This window comes from Lytechinus pictus, chromosome 17 (assembly GCF_037042905.1).
Source record: "Lytechinus pictus isolate F3 Inbred chromosome 17, Lp3.0, whole genome shotgun sequence".
Classification (NCBI taxonomy): Eukaryota; Metazoa; Echinodermata; class Echinoidea; order Temnopleuroida; family Toxopneustidae; genus Lytechinus; species Lytechinus pictus.
Genome location: NC_087261.1, coordinates 17,974,399 through 17,994,229, shown reverse-complemented (window position 1 = coordinate 17,994,229; position 19,831 = coordinate 17,974,399). Strand labels below are relative to the sequence as shown.

General features: G+C 36.4%; 1 protein-coding gene across 1 annotated transcript in view; it reads right to left on the bottom strand.

The window, feature by feature from the left end:
- Positions 1-8,441: 8,441 nt before the first annotated feature.
- The window catches only part of LOC129280175 (plexin-A4-like), a 50,815-nt gene continuing 39,425 nt past the window's right edge, over positions 8,442-19,831 (bottom strand). The window contains exons 26-36 of the mRNA XM_064112104.1: positions 17,942-18,088; positions 16,238-16,391; positions 15,372-15,484; positions 14,063-14,162; positions 13,569-13,660; positions 13,122-13,214; positions 12,316-12,479; positions 11,629-11,776; positions 11,000-11,140; positions 10,265-10,342; positions 8,442-9,700 (exon numbers count right to left, since the gene is read on the bottom strand). Of these exons, the coding sequence (XP_063968174.1) occupies positions 9,662-9,700; positions 10,265-10,342; positions 11,000-11,140; positions 11,629-11,776; positions 12,316-12,479; positions 13,122-13,214; positions 13,569-13,660; positions 14,063-14,162; positions 15,372-15,484; positions 16,238-16,391; positions 17,942-18,088 (1,269 nt within the window). The 3' untranslated portion in view covers positions 8,442-9,661. The remainder of the gene's footprint in view (positions 9,701-10,264; positions 10,343-10,999; positions 11,141-11,628; positions 11,777-12,315; positions 12,480-13,121; positions 13,215-13,568; positions 13,661-14,062; positions 14,163-15,371; positions 15,485-16,237; positions 16,392-17,941; positions 18,089-19,831) is intronic.

The window sequence follows — 19,831 nt, the reverse complement described above, 5'->3', positions numbered from 1 at the left end:
TTCCGAGGACCCTCCTTTTTTACAATAAGCCCGCTCCAAGGCCCCCGTTTTTTGTCTCGCCTGCGGCACATACCCACTACTTTTTTGGTCGAGTGCCCCCCCCCCGGGAATAGGCCTTCGATATGTTCAACCTGTTCATTTGTCAGCCCCAAGTTAACCCTCAGTGTAGAAATCTCTCACTTTACCGTATCTTCCTTTTCCGACTTCTCAGGGATTCCCATAATCACAGCATTTTCACGGCAAATATAAGCCGCGAGTCTGTCCATTTCCTTGTGTCTATCTGACTGTTCTCCTTTAATTTCCTTTTCCAAACGCGGAATCTCCTTCTTCAAATCCTCTGTTTGATAATTCTGAAATCTTATCGCTTCAGAGAACTCCTTCAAACGCTTGTCAAAGCTCTCCACGTGCTGAGAAAAGTAATTTCTAGCTTAATAAAACGTTCATTCATCTTTTCCATATGAGAATCCAATAACTTCTCAATCGATGGTAATAACTGGGGGCTTTCCGTGCTATAAATCGGGCTTGTCGGCGTTAGCGGTCGACGCAGCTTCGATCCGGCGTTTCCAGCGGTCACCTTGCTCATTTTGTGTCCGATGTATCACCAACTTAAAAACTGTCAAATCATGTATAAACGAATGGCGAAGGGGAGGGGCGGCTCACACACGTCTTTACGCTACGGAACTCATCGATCCCCGGGCTAGAAATACAATGCTGATTTTCGATTCCGATAGCCGAAACCGATACCAAATGAGGCCCATCGGCGTAGCTTTTACGATATGACTTTTGTTTAAATACATTAGTTGTTGAAATGTTATTTTTGCATGATTTCGGATTATGTCTCTGTTCTGATACAATCATATGTATGTGCTATGTTTATTACAGTGTAATTTGATTTGTGTATTCACAGCTGCAATTATCATTTTTTTATATATATGAATTTTATTTGAATGAATAATAAAGATAACTACAAAACAAAAAGGTAACTATTCACCATTTAAGATAAAATAGACAAATGAGGCACTGAAAACATGTACTTTGCCAGTCTCTGGATATAATGAACAGTTTATTATTCTACACCATTTTTACCTGAAAAAAACAAACAAACAATTCAAATCGCTAGAATAAACATGTCATTTGATTTCAAATTATGTCCCAAAATTATGCAAAACAAATAATATAAAAATTAAGGGGACCGCACACCTTACGATTGGTCTGCGACCCGATTTTGGAATAAAGCGTAGTAGAATTTATGCTATTATTGAAACATGGAATATTTTACAGTATACATGTAATGTTAGTAAATCTTCGCACGAATACATATGTTCAAATCTGTGACAATGATATCATCCTTCTTAGAATAAAAAGCGTATTTAATATCTAGTCGTACGATTGGCTACGATTTGAAACTAATTTGGCCTTTACTCCAAAATAAAGGCTTGCAATCTTTTATAATGGTTATATTAGTATTCTTTAAATTAATTTTGACTTCCAATAAATGATATTTTTAATTCACATTTTCAGAAAATGAGCAAAATGCGATCTGTTCCGAAATCGGATTGCGAACAGTCGTAAGGTGTGCGGTGGCCTTAAAATGTTATAGGTAGACAACAAGGATTACGGTGGTTATATATCGACAAATCATGGTCTTACATCAACAAGGCTGGATGGTTTTACATATTTTGGGGTGGACGTTTAAATACTAAATTCACGTATATCAATATGAAAGCTATTTTAAACATTAACCAGATGCTAGTTTTATTCTAACACTTGTCAATATATTGGCCTCTAAAATATGTAATTATGTTAAAAGTCATGCGGAAGTACAAAATAAGCAACATTCCACTTAGAAACAACGAATCAGATTGTACGTTAAACCCCCAAACGTCATTAATGATACCATTTATAAAGTAAAGTAATTCATAATCCCTACAGTCAAAATGACAGAGGCTGAGTAAACAGGTGTAAACAATTAAAACTAATATCATGTATTTGAATACTTTTCTCGATCAATAAGTAAGCGTTTTCTAATTAAAGACATAAGTAGTATCTCTGAATACACATCACTCAATTATTGTTTCTGAATAATACATAATAGCTTTTCTGAGTATAAAGCGATCCATACAAGTCATCCTTATTATATTGAAATACGCAACAAACACAAGCCAGACATGAATGAAAGTAAAAAAAAAAGGTGACAAATCAATACAAGTAACAAGTTATTCATTAAATGATTTTCGCAGAAATTATAATCTCGAAATCAGTAAAATAATACAAAAAACATACTCGTATACGCATTCGAGGGTTCGAGGGAAGCTCGGAGAAGAAATCACATTCGGAAATATCAACATGTAGTTCATTTGCTTGGAACATATATTGTAGTAAAAATTGCATTCATGTTTTTTTTTCTTCTTTTTTTGCAGTTGCGAATAGGTTTAGGTTGCAAAATTACTGTCGTCAATGAATGCATAAAACCACAAAGCGTAATAGTGTATTTGCTACCGACCAAGGTAAATTTAATTGATATTCGATAGTTGTATATGCATTTTTATTTTTTTTATCCTCACGTCCGGTATTGGGGCACTACATAATGCAGGGTATTTTGTGTACAACCTGCAATGTAAAAAAAAACCTGTGATTTTAGAGAAAAAAAAAGATTTTGCAGAAAGCAATAACAGAATCATTCTGTAAATTAATAAAACATTACTTTTTCTGCAATTTAACAGAACTGGGGCCCGTTGCAGAAAGAGTTGCAATCAATCGTAACTCTAAAAATCATGCGCAACTTGATTTTCAACCAATCAACAGCGCGCATTTGGGACTTGCGATCGATTTTTTGCCTTGCGTTTAAACGCAACTCTTTCTGCAACGGGCCCCAGGTCTGTTTAAAAAGGGGGAAAGGCTGTTTTATTCAAGGAAATGTGTAAGATTCCATACACCAAATACCAATTTTCTGTAAGATTACGCAATCTGGTAAGATTACAGGTGTTTTCGAGACTCTGCTAACAGTGTGTGTAAAAAATGGGAAACATGTGCCTCTATATAGGTCTGAAAAGGGGCGCAATAAAAATATACACCATTGCTAATTGCTATACTATTATGCGAGATTTTGGTAGGATAGAATATGATGAGCAACTTGTAGATAGTAAGATTGATTATAGTGGGGCAAAACCATTATACCATTTAGATAAAAATTAACTTGTAATAAAGATGGCTTATGTGGAGCTGAATTAGCAGGTTGCCTGTTAGTCCGGGTTATAATTGAGCAAGGTGCCACACGGAAAAGGAGAAATTTTCATATAGTGCTTCTAGACCAGTTTTTTACGCTGAATATGAATATATGAAGTAACCAGGCTGTATCCTGAAAATTAACCCATGAGGGCGCTTTTTTCAAAATGGCCGCCAAATTTTCAGAACATTTGAATTTTCGTACATAGATTTTGACATAAACATTCCATTGTCACAAAATTAGTGTCATATGAAAGACAAATAAATTTTCTACAATTTGGTATCATTTATAGGGGGTAAGTAGGTCATTTGACTGAGATTTTAAGTAGAAAACTGCATTTTTTGTCATTTTTTTTACAAAAATTGAACATTTTGCAAAAACACGATTTTACATAATTCTAAGAAAAATGAATCAATTACCTTGAAATGTTCCAGAAAACTTTATTGATATACTATTATAATGTGGATGAAATTCCAACTCTGTATCATTTTTCTTAGCAAATATAAAAGGTATCAAACTTGAATACTTCAATTTCAGAAATGTCGCTTTTTGTATGCATTTCCATAGACTAATACGTATAACATGTATAATGTATAGTTACAAATTAAATGCAATTATCTCTGCTCGTTAATTACTTGGATAGTTAAGAGTAGGCTTTTCTCTATCAGCTACATAAAACAAAATGTTGACACATCAAGGCCTAACACTCTCATGGGTTGGGGTGTCGAAGCCCCCCCCCCCCCCCCTTGGCTATATCATGTTGTTGTATATTGCCTATTTGTTGGAAAAAATCACTGTTTTTTGGAGCACCCATTGAGGCAAAAGGCATTTCTGCTATACAGTGCGTCCCACAAAAAACGAAATCGAGATTTATCGATGATTTATCATAACTTAATCGCAAATACAATAGACAAATGACCTACCATCTTAAAACTTAGAATCTCCTCTTTCATCTGAAATTACTTAGAATATTTCTCATTCACGCATGAGTGAACAAAAACAATTTGAAAAGGGGATACCAAAAAGTAACTTGGCGGGCCGTATCTGGGTTTTAAAAAGAAAACCACATTTTAAAAAATTTCAATATCTGTTCTTTAATTTGATACCTCAATTACAGAAAATGGTCAATAAAAAAACAAAGTTCTGGTTATTCGAAATAAGGCTTGAATTTCAAAAGTTTCATAAAATGAAGAGGTTTTACAGGCAAGCGTTCAAACTCACTCGACACTCCGTTTTGTTGACGCTCAGCCATGCATTAAATCTTTTGTTACCGTGCGATAGCTTCAGTGGGAAACCGGTGAAAACACGTTTATTTAATGAAATTATGGAAATACAAGCATTGTTTCGAGGATCATAACTTTTTTACTACTTGACCATTTTCTGTGATTTAGGTATCAAAGAAAAGATAAGATATTGAACTTTTTAGTCATGTGATTTTCTTTTTGAAATTCAGATACCCCCCGCCAAATGAGTTTTTGGCATCCTTTCTTCGAATTGTTTTTGCTCAACCATGCGTGAATGAGGAATAATCTAAGTAATACCAGATGAAAGCGGAGATTCTAAGCTTTACATTGGTAGGTCATTTGTCTATTTTATTTATGATTAAGTTATGATAAATCAACGCTAAATCTCGGTTTCGTTTTTTCTGGGACGCACTGTACAGTACAGCCACTTTAATTACTTTGAAACCACTTGGAGAGGAAAAGAGTAAGCTTTGTTCTACCAGCTACATCAAAATAAGTGGCACGTACATCGTAGCCAACCCCTCGGGGGGGGGGGGGGCGCTGGGGAAGTAACCCCTTTCCCCTTTTGCTTATTGCCAATTTATTTGGAAATTCACCATTTTGGACCCAACATTGTGGCAAAAAAGCGTTTGTGCTTTATAGTCTTGTATTGCTTTGAGAGGGTAGAGTTCGTCCTACCAGCTGCATAAATAAGCGCTAGCACATCGAACTCTAGCCCTCTCAGGGGCTGTCTAAGTCACCCCCTCCTCTATATCATGTATTTTGCCTATTTATTGAAAATTTCACCATTTTGGATCACCCATTGAGGCATAAGGGCGTTTCTATATCATACAGCCAATTTTATTTTCTTGCAATTACTTGGAGAGAAAAGCTTAGACTTTGCTCTATCAGCTACATATTATTAAGAAGCGCTGGCACATCGAAACCTGTCCCTCTCAGGGGCTGTCTAAGTCAACCCCTCCCCCTCTTTATCATGTATATTGCATATTTATTGGAAATTACACCATTTTGAATCGCCCATTGAGGCAAAAGTGTGTTTCTACTATATAGTACAGCCATTTTCATTTTCTTGCAATGACTTGGAGAGGAAAGAGTAGGCTTTGCTCTATCAGCTACATATAAACAAGTGCTGGCAAAGAAAAACCTATCCCCTCCGGGAAGCTGTTGAAATCACCCCATCGCTTTTGCATTATAGCATATTTATTTTAAAATTCACAATTTTGAAGCCCCCATTCACGTAAAAAAGGCGTTTCTGATATATAGTTCTGCCACTTTTACTGCCTTGAAACCACTTAGGGAGGACAGAATAGGTTTTGCTTTATCAGCCACAATAAAGGAGTGCAGGCAAATAAAAGCCTACCCCCTCCAGGAGGCTGTCGAAATCACCCATCCCTTTTGCATTATTGCCTATTTATTGAAAAAATCACAACTTTTGAGCCCCCATTGAGGCAGAAAGTCATTTCTGATTATGTTTTTGCCATTTTTCACCCTTGAAAACACTTGGATAGAAAAATAATAGGCTTTGCTTTAACAGCTACATATAAAGACATGCTCGCAAACAGGCCTATCCCCATCAGAGGGCTGTTGAATTCACCCCACCCTTTTTCATTATTGCTTATTTATTGGAAAATTTACCATTTTGGAGCCCCAGTTTAGGCAAAAAGACAGTTCTGATATATAGTTATGCCACTATTACTGACTTCAAACTACTTGGAGAGGAAAGAGTAGGCTTTCCTCTAACAGCTACATAATAAAGAAGTGGCTCTACTATATACCAGAAACACGTTTTTTGCCTCAATGGGGGCTACAAAATGGCGAGTTTTCCAATGAATTGGCAAACATCGTAAAAAAAGGTGGGGTAACATCTATAGTCCCCTGAAGTGGGTCAGGCTTCGATATGGCAGCGATTCGTTATATATAGCTGAAAGAGGGGAACCTACTCTTTCCTCTCCAAGTGGTTTCAAGACAGAGAAATTGGGTGTTTTATACAGCAGACGTGCATATCACCTCAATGGGGGCTCAACAATTGTTAATTTTCAAATAATTAGGCAATAATGCAAGAGGGGTGGGGTGATTTGACAGCCGCCCAGATGGGCAAGCTTCAATGTGCCAGCACTTCTTTTTAGTGCAAATCATATTCTTTCCTCCTTAATTGGTTTCAAGGCAGTAAAAGTGGCAGAACAATATATTAGAGATGCCTTTTTACCTCAATGGGGGCTCAAAATTGGTGAATTTCCAATAAATAGGCAATAACGCAAAGGGGTGAGGGGGCTGATTTTGACAGCCCCCAGGAAGGGTAGGCTTTTATTTGCCAGCACAAAATTATGTAGCTGATAGAGCAAAACCTATTCTTTCCTCTCTAAGTGGTTTCAAGGCAATAAAAGTGGCGAAACTATATATCAGAGACACCTTTTTGCTTCAATGGGGGCTTCGACACCCCCACCCCATGAGAGTGTTAGGCCTTGATGTGCCAACATTTTGTTTTATGTAGCTGATAGAGAAAAGCCTACTCTTAACTATCCAAGTGATTAACGAGCAGAGATAATTGCATTTAATTTGTAACTATACATTATACATATTATACATGTTATACGTATTAGTCTATAGAAATACATACAAAAAGCGACATTTCTGAAATTGAAGTATTCAAGTTTGATACCTTATAAATTTGCTAAGAAAAATGATACAGAGTTGGAATTTCATCCACATTATAATAGTATATCAATAAAGTTTTCTGGAACATTTCAAGGTAATTGATTCATTTTTCTTAGAATTATGTAAAATCATGTATTTGCAAAATTTACAATTTTTGTAAAAAAATGACAAAAAATGCAGTTTTCTACTTGAAATCTCAGCCAAATGACCTACATATTCCCTATAAATGGTACCAAATTGTAGGAAATTTATTTGTTATTTATATGATACTAATTTTGTGGCAATGGAATGTTTATGTCAAAATCTATGTACAGGTGTACGAAAAGTCAAATGTTCTAAAAATTTGGCGGCCATTTTGAAAAAAGCGCCCTCATGGGTTAATTTTCAGGATACAGCCTGGTTACTTCATATATTCATATTCAGCGTAAAAAACTGGTCTAGAAGCACTATATGAAAATTTCTCCTTTTCCGTGTGGCACCTTGCTCAATTATAACCCGGACTATGTGTTATTTTCCAGATCATCAACTTTCCATCGGGTCAGTTTCTTACCATAGGCATGAAAATACTGAGTTCCTCCAGGTTATTGAAAGGTAAATAAACGCATGAATGCAGTACATGTCATCTAATTCAACCGAAATGTAAAGGAACCAGTTGCAATTTCAATTGAATCGCGACAATATCAAATAATAACATATTCCTTGGTTATTAAGACGTAGAACATGACGTATGCAAAATAAACAATGTAAAAGCTCTTTGAAATAGGGCCTATATATATATATATATAGTAGTAATAAATTATAATACTCTCTGATAATACCATAATTCACAAAATATCAAGTAATTTACAATCCCTATACGCTTCGGATTTGTTTTTATATCAACACACTATAAAGTTTACTCATACTACGAATGGAGAGTGAGAGAAAGAGAGAGAGAGAATGAAATTTAGACGTGAAGCTACGAATATCTTTAGCAAAACAATTACAAACATGATTATACATTTAGTCTTACTTTACGAATACAATACTCTACTAATAACCAAATGCTGCAGATGAAACAAGTCTGGATATAGCGTTAATATCATTTTAGTGAATAATGTAGTCTTACATAAATGTGTAGCAACTTGACATCACACAAAACTATTTTTGCAAATCTATTCACCTGTGTAAAGCGCATGTTCTCGCATATTTCTTTAAGCGTACACATATTTTCCGGTTTGCGGTAATTTTTGTATTTTTTACACGTTTGCGCATTCCAAAGCTTGCACGCCGCATCGATTCTACAACACCCCGTAAATCATTTTTTTTTTTTTTTTGGGGGGGGGGGAACTACCGACGTATGACAGCTTTTGTAAATGGTCAACAAACTTTGGTTCAACCAATCATTTTAAGTCAAGGTCTGGCTTGATTTGCCCTACTTCTTCTCGTGATCTCGAGGAGTAAACTTGTTGATTGCATGACGTAGGATATACATGTAAATAACTAACCTCGTGGTTTACACACTATATACTGGATTTTCATATTTGGAGTTCTAACGTTACTTCTATCTTGGATGTTACATATTCTGGAATAGCATCTGTGGACACATAATGTGGATTATTTCATTCGTTCATTGTGTACCATGGTAAAATATTCGTTCGTTATTTATCACGGACAAGATAACATCGACAAGTTTCATTTTCATGGGATTTGTGCAATAACTTTGGACTTCACTTTCGCTGCGATTCATAGATCATCCGCCAGTTAACAAGAGCGTGAAGAACTAGCTTTAAGTTGATCGCTTCCTCCTTTGTTTAGTAACTTTAGTTAAATATCTACTGGATAATTTCGCTCCGAACTTCAGTGGAGTTTTGACTTTTGTGGACACATTGCGGATAAAATTGAAGCATGAGGCACCTGCGTCGGTGAGTAGACCAAGTAGGGAATTAATTTTACACCACAGAACACACAATAATGATAATCAATATCCTAAACATAAATTTCATTACATTTTGGAGAAATCAAGTTCGTTCAATTGAAAACCAAAAGTAATACACCTATTGTAGCAGTATTGACATGATAGACGAAAACGTCTAGATTAATCAACATTTTTTTTTTTTTTGGGGGGGGGGCATACAACGCTGATAATATTTGAAATAAATTTGAACATAATGGCGCCGCTTAAACAAACTATATATATGTATACAATAAGACATGTTATCATTAAACACAGCGTTTCAAGATTAATACCCCAGTCACATTTGCTCTACGGCAGCCGTATGGCGAGTCGAAAACAGCCGGTTATTTTTTTATATTCAAACCACCTATGTATATAGCTGGTACAAAAATGTATTAATTAGGTATTTTCACATATGTAATAGAAATGGGGAGCCCAAATGCAACGCTTGATTATATTATGTGAAATACGGTAGGTTATGAAATACATTTCTGAGTATGATTGTAATATTACAAAATCATAAAATCAATATTGACTCAAATGCTATCGTGAACATCTATACTAGTAATATCTGCAGATCGAGATGAGACATGCTAACAGCTATCCCTCGTTTGGCATCTTTTCTGTGACCGAATCCAACTGTATAAAAAAGAGAAAAAAGTATAGATTCACCTTTCATATAAACTGTGTAATTTATCTATACACACATTGTAATAAGAAACGGGGTGAAAGTGGGCCCATTGTCATATCCCGCTCGTGTTTACAATGATCTTTGGAAAGCGGGCTTTTTAATGAATGACAATTTTTGTCAAAAAAAAATGCTGCCAACTATTAAATCTAACACTACTGACAATCTTTTACTTTTATTGATAATCAATAAAGGTGCTGGGAACTTTCTGCCACTTTGGAAAGCGGGCTTTTAAATCAATGACGATTTTTATCGTCTAACAAATTTGCCAACTCTTTAATCAAACACTGATGATAATGTTTTACTTAACAAAAAAAATTGAATGTGCTGGAAAATTTCTGCCATTCATGCTCTTGTAGAATGAATCTCGTTTAACTTGGAATTTCTACCAAAATTAATAATTATGAAGTAACACATGCAAGTGTCATAAAAAGCTACCACATCACTCATTTTACCTAAATTGATTATTTTGCACAAATAATAATTAATTCGAATTTGCTACTAAAACGACTTACTAGAGAGCCTGCATCATTAGCGGTGAAGTCGTACAACTTTTTAAGGGTTGCTACTCGACTGAACAGACCAGAAAAATCCTACGAGATGGAATGGAAACAATTTCTTTTTACAATGCTTACACAAGGATGAAAACACACATAGGGTAGCCCTATATTCCTTTGGAATATTACTAGAAAAATAGTCAGGCTGAAAGTAAAAAAAATATTTTTCACATATTTCTATGGAAATATGATTTATATCTCTATTATTCTTTCTCATGTATACTCGAAAATTAATACAAGTAACAAAATATTGATTAGATAGATTCCGGTAATTTCAGATTTCATTAAACACAATGACACCCACAATAAGGAAGTAATTAATAATGTCACAATTTTCATTGTAATTTATTATTATTGCCAAGTGTATCATTGTCAGTTATTTCATCACATTATCATTAAAAATATTTGTTACTGATATCGCTGTTGTTATTTTTTCATCGAATTGTCATTATCCCCAATTACCAATTTAACATGATTATAGAATCGGATGACTCGTGTTTGTTATTATTAGTCGATAACTCTGCGTATCTTCTTTACATATTGAAACCAAAGCAAAACTGGATACGAAAATTAGACTTTAATTCTAGTTCTTCTTTCGATAGCGGATGAACCATTTTCGTGTTTGCAAAGTCATTTTCCATTTTAGTTTCAGTATTAGGGATTATAAGAGAACACTAATAAATGTAAAATTACATTTGCTATGGTTTGGAATTCCTCTTGGAGTTCTTCTGCCGTTGGTTGCGTCAGTCCTTTAATGCTCTCATAGTAATCGCCAATGGTAGCGATGTATCCAGGTAGATCCTTGTAAAACAGTACTCGATTGAGTGCAGAATCCTGAAAAAAAAATCAAAATCAAATAGTGATATAAATTAACAACAATTCGATTTGATTTGATCTGCTCACCTGATCCTCATCGGAAGAGCAGTCCAGAAAGAGGGAGAATAGGCTTACTTTTGTCCTAGATTTGAATTAGTCGTTTACTTAGTACAACTTAAGCTGTTTATTACTGGAGCAACAAGTTTGGTAATGGTCAAATGAACGGTGGAGAAGAGCCTCTTCGAAATAATAATAATATTGTAGGAAATTCGAGTTCCTTCTATTTGAAACAATCACATCATCGACTTTCTATTATCATTCCAAACAATCTAATAAGTAAATTAACTAATTCATGTCACTTCCAAGTTATTTAGACTTATTTTTCTTGACGCCAAATGTCTTTCCATGCTCAAGTTTATTTTCATTCGATTTTATGCAATCGACGCCCGAAACTTCATTTTGAGTATTGATGTAGCATTACCTTTCTCTCTTCTCTAAGTACTGACCTTGGTATTTTCAGATCGGATCTTCTTGCATGCATTGTCCAGCATGTTAGCCAGGACCGATACACTCTGATCAGCAGACCTTGACTGACGCATGTCGAAGACGTAAGATGGGTGGGTCAAAGTGGTCATCCAGTAGTGCAGTGGTAGACTGGAATTAGAGATATAACATGAAATATATTATGATCATGTACAATAGTCAATAAAGAGTCATTCTTGCTAAGAACGTTACTTTAACAGTTCTCTCGGAATGATTAAAATATCGCATATATATCCAATAGCTGACGTATAACGAAACACGTAGCCTGCATTTTCAACAAACATGACTAGTATTGCAGCAGCCAGCAGGAATATCAAAGCTAAGAATTAAAACTACCGTCACCCTCTAGTCCAAAATGATTACCCCTAGAGTAGTCTTCTAACTGATTATTAAGTTGCCTTGTTATGTAGGACAAGACATAGTGAAATGTCAAGGAATTTTTTTTTATTAGTTTCTGACGTCTGACGTCACAAATGGATGGGAATAAAATCAACATACCCTCTATAACCTCTATAAAGCTTTGTCAAATTGAAATTGTGGACTGGGAGAAGAAAATAAGAGGTATGCCCTTGATTGCAATTGCAATTGACCTGTAACAATTTGTCCTGTGTGCAACCGAAGGAGCACGAGACCGTGATAATCCTTATTACCTGCTGCTCTTCCAAGCTTCTGCAATCTCCTCTTGCTTCTCGTCGCAGTACTTGTCCGCCATCTTATCAAAGAAGTCAAAGAGATGCTTGATGGTGCGTCGTGTTTCGGCCGGCTTTATGAAGACGCATGTCAGGAACCCGTCAAGGCGCGGTTGGATTGTTTTCTAGTCAATAAACGTTATACAAAAGTAATAATGATGATGATAATAATAATGGTAATAACAACGATTACAAAAAATAATAACAATGATGAAAAATAATAACAATGATGAAAAATAATAGTAATGATAATACTACTACTACTACTAATAATAATAGTAACAACAACAACAACAGTAATTAAATTATCTCCTATTTACTAAGGGTAGCCACTCTCAGCTGTAAGGTGTTCTTCCAGCAGGCCCTCCATAACATAGTTTGTAATTACTACCCTTTTCCATTCTCATACGTCAAGCGCCAGACAAGTAGGCAGAAGGTCCCATTTTTAAAGTCTTTGGTATATGACTCGGTCGGGTTTGAACCCAAGACGGGTTCATGAGGCGGGCGCTCTGCCACTGAGCCACCACATGTAATTTTATTAGAATTCATTTGGGCCGTTATGTTTTCGTTGTGTCATATAAAGGTATTCCTATGTCATTGACTATTGGACGGTTAATATCAATGCCACTCTAACAGTTCTCAATAAGATTTCAGATGGTACATGTACACTTAATACAATGTGACATGTGCATGCATATTTTAGGTAAGGAAATAAGGACGGCACAATATGTTTTGGGAAAATGTAGTAATAAATGATTATTGCTAACCTTGGTGACAAGCAAACGAGGTGCCAAGAATTCACGATCAAGTTTAGTCTTGTATTTACTGCTGCTGTCCGTAGGAACTTGGTTCTCAGGAACCTAGAATGTAAATAATCAAAAACAATGAAAAAAAAATCGTGTTTTCTCTGACAGAGTCCTTATACAGCATATGCGAAACTATGATTGGCGAAAAGGGGGAGGGTAGTTTAACGGATCATTTTTTACGAAAAGGGGGATAGAATGATGATTTCATCTTTTGAGTTACACTAGGCGATTTTGATGATTAATTTGATTGATGTCGCAAACATTTTTTTACCTGTTCAGATAGAACTGTTTCTGAGCTAGTGTCAAAGGCTAGTCTGGCCGCCGATGAGAGCGATCTGTACCGTACTATTATTATTACAAAATCTGTATAAACAGTTATCTTAATTGTTATTAAAACAAATTCCTTACTAAGTGGATGAGTCGTTGTCCGCTGGCATCCATCGTACGGACTCGTACGTAGTCTCTGCTGGGAATATCATCGGTTCCTGTTTCCTCAACATCTTGGTAAAACAATATTTAAAGGAGATTAATGATTAAGAATACAATTTTGATTAATATACGTGGTGAATGTGTAATATTTTTATTAGATAGTTTATAAGCAAACAGTTGACTTCTCGATGGATTTAAATGAAATTTTTTGTTGGTTTGTCCACCTAAAAATCGCATTATGCAATTGAATAATGACTAAATGATTAATCTCTTTATTATTTAAATTTTTAACCTTAATCTGAAAAAGAAAAACATCGAGAAAGTTAAATAGCGGAGTCTGCGATGTTGTCTCAGATGCCCAAACCCCGTGTATTTATCGTCATTTTTCTATTATAGTTAACCCTTTGACATAAGTTATAAAGACGATGTTCATATATTTTTTTTCCTTGTGACCCCTCGGACCCATATCTTACATTGTTGGAAGAGTTGCACCCCTGGGGTCACAGGCTCGTATACCCGTGCGTCATTGGTGGATGACTTGGTAATAAGGGCCACTCTGCTACTGTCTGGAACCTGCACAAATTGATAATATCAAAGGAACGATTTATTTCCATGATACTATGAAGAGCAAAATGAACAACATACATATAAGAGCGATAACAATTAGGCCTACTAAAAAAAAATGAATGACCATTCGTAATAATAAAATGAGAGAAACATACCTACCTTTCAAGTATATTCCAGGCAATTAGGAATATCTCGTATCACAAAATCTATTTGCTTCAACCACAACCAACGGTAATTTCATGGAGCTATTAGCTCTATGGTAATTTCTTAATGATATTTGTTTTAAGGCCACACAAATTTTTTTAAGGAAGTGATTGCTGTTTTTTTTTTGTGTGTGGTCAAGCCGATAAGCCTTAAACTATTACAACATATCGACAGAATATTTAGAACGCATTGTGGAGATTATTTATACTACAGTATCCCGGCAGGGGGGGGGGGGCACTTACATTTACGAGTGTATACCATGCGCGACCCCCCCCAAAAAAAAAAACACGTAAAAAGGTAGTCTTTTTCAAGAAAGGGCACGTTACGTACGTAACGTAATAAGGGTGTCAAAACACTAAATAATGAAATATGGTATTTATTTTGATAAGAGAGCTACGTGCTTAGGGTCAAATTTGCGGGGGGTTTAAAAAAGACTAAAATGTTTTTATAAAGAATGTACTTTAATTTTGCCCCAACAGTCAACACTACGTGTTTAGAGTCCGATTTGCGCAAGGTGTGAGAGGTGAGACCGTAATGATGTACATGTAGGTAAATGTAAAACCGACGTCCGTGACATATAACAATTAAAATATATCTGTACTTGTTTAGGGGTTCGATTCAAGGAATACTTGCCAAGGGTATCGTTTTGTTTCCAATACTTGTTAAGGGTAGGGTTTCACACGCCAATACTTGTTAAGGGGTGCATTTTTCAGAATATGAAAAATACTTGTATAGGGTACTTTTCGAACCCCATGGTCGTGCATGGTATCCACTCATCAAAGGAAGTGTCCCCCCCCCCCCCGGTACAGTGTATAAAGGTAACCTTTGCATCATTTCCCCTCCCATAGATTCACACTTCTGGATGAAGCAGTGACCCAACCTAGACGGGAATTGCTTGCAGCGATCATGCTTGATGCGAGGGTATAGAGGTAAGTGGTATATACTTTTTTTGTAATACGCGCAACCCTCCCACCACTTAAACTATCGTTATGCATGTCATTACCAACTCACCGCATATGTCTTGATTGTATTGATGTAACATGCGCCTTTGGAGTTCTCTACAAGTTTGTTGAATTCATCTTGATCTTTCAAGACCCTCTCTTCCCCACCAGGATGATACCACACTGACAACAGAGTAAAGGAAGAAAAAGATTGTCAATTGTATGCAAACCAAGGCAAACCACAATTTGCTCCATCTTCTTGATGAATGCCAAAACAACAGCAAAACGTTTACGAAAACTGCAAAGTCGATCAACGTGCGCACTTGCTTTCATTTTCAAACTCGATTTATGTATGTATTTAAAGGTGCACGATCCGCGGCGCCGATGGACGGTTTTGTACATACATAGATCTACGTAACCTAGTTAGCATGCAGCTGTCAATTATCAGCCAGTCGCGTGCACACATGCACAGTACACATACCAGGGGCCGCGGAACGGTTTTCAAAGGGGGGGGGGGCTGAGCAAAAAATGTGTGTGGGGGGGGGGCTGACCATACAAAAAATCACAATCATATGGTCATTTTTACGTTTTTGTACACGGTTTTGGAAAAAAAAAATTGGGGGGGCTGAAGCCCCCAGCCCCCCCCCCCCCCCCCCCGTTTCGCTGCCCCTGCATGCGATGTGTTGATTTTGGCAACATCGGCTATTGCCAAATCATGTGCTGACGTCACTTCACAAATGAGAAGGAAGAGCCAACCAGCCATAAACTTCGAACAGCAGCTGCAGCGTACGATTTGGGCATTTGGAATATGGTATCTGCGTTCGCGTCGTATATTATGCGTAGCTTGCATCGTCCGCACCACTATTACCTGCGCGCTCCGAATCTTTGGATCGTGCACCTTTAAACCAACCGTATTAAGCAGATATAAGTTCTTACGGAGATCCATCTCGTGAGCCCTGTTTTGCTGTACGATGTGGCTGTTTCTGTACGCAGCGTCCAGTATCTTCTGTTTTACTTGAGTCATGCAATCAACATCAAGAACCTTGACGTAGTACAGGTGTATTTTGTCCCTGCCAACAACCGATAAGGTCTGTAAAAATAAGAAAGAGTAATTGCTGCAACCACTGCCACCTTTTTAAATCTTTCTTTTGGCATGAATGATATTAAGTCCATGTTTCCTTTTATAAAGAAAACATAAGAGACTGCATTCATGCTATTTGCATTACTATTTCTTTTCGCAAGTTTCTGTTATTTTAATTCCCATAGGAACTCAGCAAAGCTTGTATCAACGCCAGGCTAGTACATAATCAATTCATATTAAAGATATTACGTTAAGGTTAATCAGTCAGAGTGGCTGACCTTTACAGACAACACAATTACTCTTGTGTGTTTTTTATTTTGGGGGTGGGGTTAAAGTGGAGATAACGGCAGAGCTGAGATTTGAACTCACAACCTTTCAATCATGAGTCCAATGTTCTAACCACTAGACCACACGACTTGCGACTAGACCAAACTATCACAACCGTCTTTATCCATATTATCAACACCAAACACTTTAAATCACTGTATACAAATTTCAGCAAGTTGTTTAAGCCCATCAATCCACCAACAAGTTGTTTAACAGTGTTTAAACTTTTAAATAAGTATTAAAATTTTCTTAAATTAATTTTACAAACTTATTTTAAAAGGACGTGCTTAAATTTAAGAAGGACCTTTTTTCCAAGCAAAGACTGCAATATCTTTCTTTACAAGTGCTCACCATTATACGTAGATTGCTATCATCACATTCCATCTTCATCATTCATTGGTCCAAGTCAACTTTCACGTTGATCATAATCATGATAATGAATATGAAATATCACCATCAATTATACCACTACCAACGTTACCGACACCATAGCTATTGTTCTCTAACATTTTGTAAGGGTCAATTATGACCATGGCCATCCTCACCATCGCCACCTTTGCAATTAGCATCAGTGGCAACTGTTGCTTCACTTATAAACATTGGCTACCTGTTTCTGATAGAATCCATTATCCAATACTTGTTGAAACCTTTTAATCTCTGTCAACCACACTTCCTTCCTCCCGTTATTCATTATTTCGGCAACAAAGGTCTACATACTCTTTTCGTTCTGCAGCTGCTCCTTCCTATGCCATTCCAAAATCCAGGAAAAAAAAAATCCACTTCAACCTTTTTCATCTCTTGCCCCCCCCCCCCCTGTCTCTGGAACAAGCTTCTTCCATCTCTCCAAAACCGCTCTTCTCTTGACCTCTTCAAAAACATCTTAAAACACACCATGAACCTTCACTTGTCTTTTGCCATCGCTTTGTATCCTCCGGAAAAAAGCGCTAAATAAATGCAATTATTGTCATTATTATAATTATATTGGTTGTTCAATCAAATCGGACCTAGCAATACCCCCACTAGAAAAAAAAAAAAGAATGAATACACTAAAATAACGTCTTAAGTTCCCAACTTTAAATTTCATTTTTACGACACCAGACAATAGTTTTTGTTTTTAATGTTTACATATTAACTTGGTCATGGTCCTTCACACGTGCGTACAATGAAACATAAATATTATTCTCGATCATCACAGTTTGCAAGGCACATGAATGGGAATAAAAGTAGAATACCAGTTCGTTGAATTCCACTTCTTCTTCCAAGAGGCATTCAAAGTTCAATGAGAAGACAGACTGTCCTGTAGTGATATCAATCGGTCCTTTCTCAACCTGTATCTTGATGGACTGGTAAAGCAAGTACAGAGGTTCGGCCGCATGACGCTGTTTGGAAAATTAAATGATTGGGGTAATTTGATCATAGTTCGATTACTTAACATGCTTCCGATTATGTAGGTTTATATAAATTATGTAACAATAACAGAAAGGGGGGGGGGGTGGAAGATATCACACAAATGACAGCGCGTGGAATATAAAAGTGAATCAAGGGCGTAGACTGGGGAGGTGCACATGCGCTCTCCCTCTTGGGCAGAAAAGATCCGACAATGGCAAGAAAAACAAAATTTGTACCCCTTCTGCTTTCAACAGCTGATTTTCCAAACGTCAGTTCCACCTCCCCAAGATAAGCACCCCCATACATTTTAGTTCCACCTTCCCAGGATGTACACCTTCCGGTGCTCAAACCAGCCTACTCCCTTATGAATAAATTCTAAACAGTTGCAGTTCTTCGAGAGTAAGTTAAATATCTTTGGTAAATTGCGGGGCAGAACCGCGTGTGCAATGTGGTATTAGAGACGCAAGCAATGGTGGATGTACTAAGCAGTCATCCCATCAACATGAATAATTGTTTAATGCTATAAACTTAATAGGTTCTTAATTCTCATCAGTGAAACGAAAATATTAGCTATGAAATCAATAAATGCGTAAGGGAAACAAAAAGTAAAAACAAAGACATAATCTTTGTGTACTCGATATCTTTATTCTGAATAAAGATATCGCCTACCTTTCTCTTATAATTATGCAGATAGCAATTCAAGGAGGAGTTATTCGTCTTTTTTTTATCACATGGTAGTGTTAACGTAACTTATACAAGCTCTGATATGTGTAAACTGAAGTCTATAACAATGGGGGGGGGGGGGGTAGCGCACTAATATACCACAGTTTCTTGCACATATATTTTTCTCAAGATTTGAAAACGAGAAAGAAGTAGATAATAATTTACGACGTGTCTAAAACTTTTATTTTATCCTCTTCCATCGTTTAGGCCAAGGGCATTAGGCCAAAATAGGCTTAAAAATTGACATTTCTAGTAACAAGCTGATTTTTTTTCAAGATAGGTCCAGGAATATGTTTAGAATAACATACTTAAAGTTCTCATAAATCCTCCTTGGGGGTTTTCCGTAAACCAAGATGGCGTCCAAAAGGCTGCCATTCACATAAAGCCATGGATTAGACACTATAATCATATATCTCGGGCAGGTATCAAATGAATTATGTCCATTTGTAAGTAAAAGCACCCATTTTAGACTCCATTTTTGGAAGCCATCTTGGATTTTTGGACATATTTGCCACTGACTGTCCTTGTAACTTGTCCTTATGTACTACTTGACCATTGAAGAGAAACGAAATTAAAAAGCCATTAAAATAAGTAATAGATGATTTGTTGATTTTTAGGCTTCGGCAGCCATTTTGGACGTAATCTAAGAATTTTAGGTACCCTGGTCTGCTGATTTCGACTCTAACCTGTATCACTAGATCTTTTTACCCCTTTAACCCTAAAAGGACTGGGTTATTTGAGATGTATTGAGGACGGGGGGGGGGGGGGGGCATGATGCCCCCTTCTGATCTCCGCCGCCGTTCGCGCGATCGCGCCGAAATTTGACACGCACATTCTTTACCATATAAACTATAAGCTTGTATAATAAAGAATTCAGAAAATGATTATTTTGTATTTATTATGAATGATATATGCAAATTTATTCATGAAAAACATTATTTGCATATTGAAGACCATATTTCACTTCAAATCTCTATCTTTTTTTGCAGATGTCATCTTTGTAATCTCAT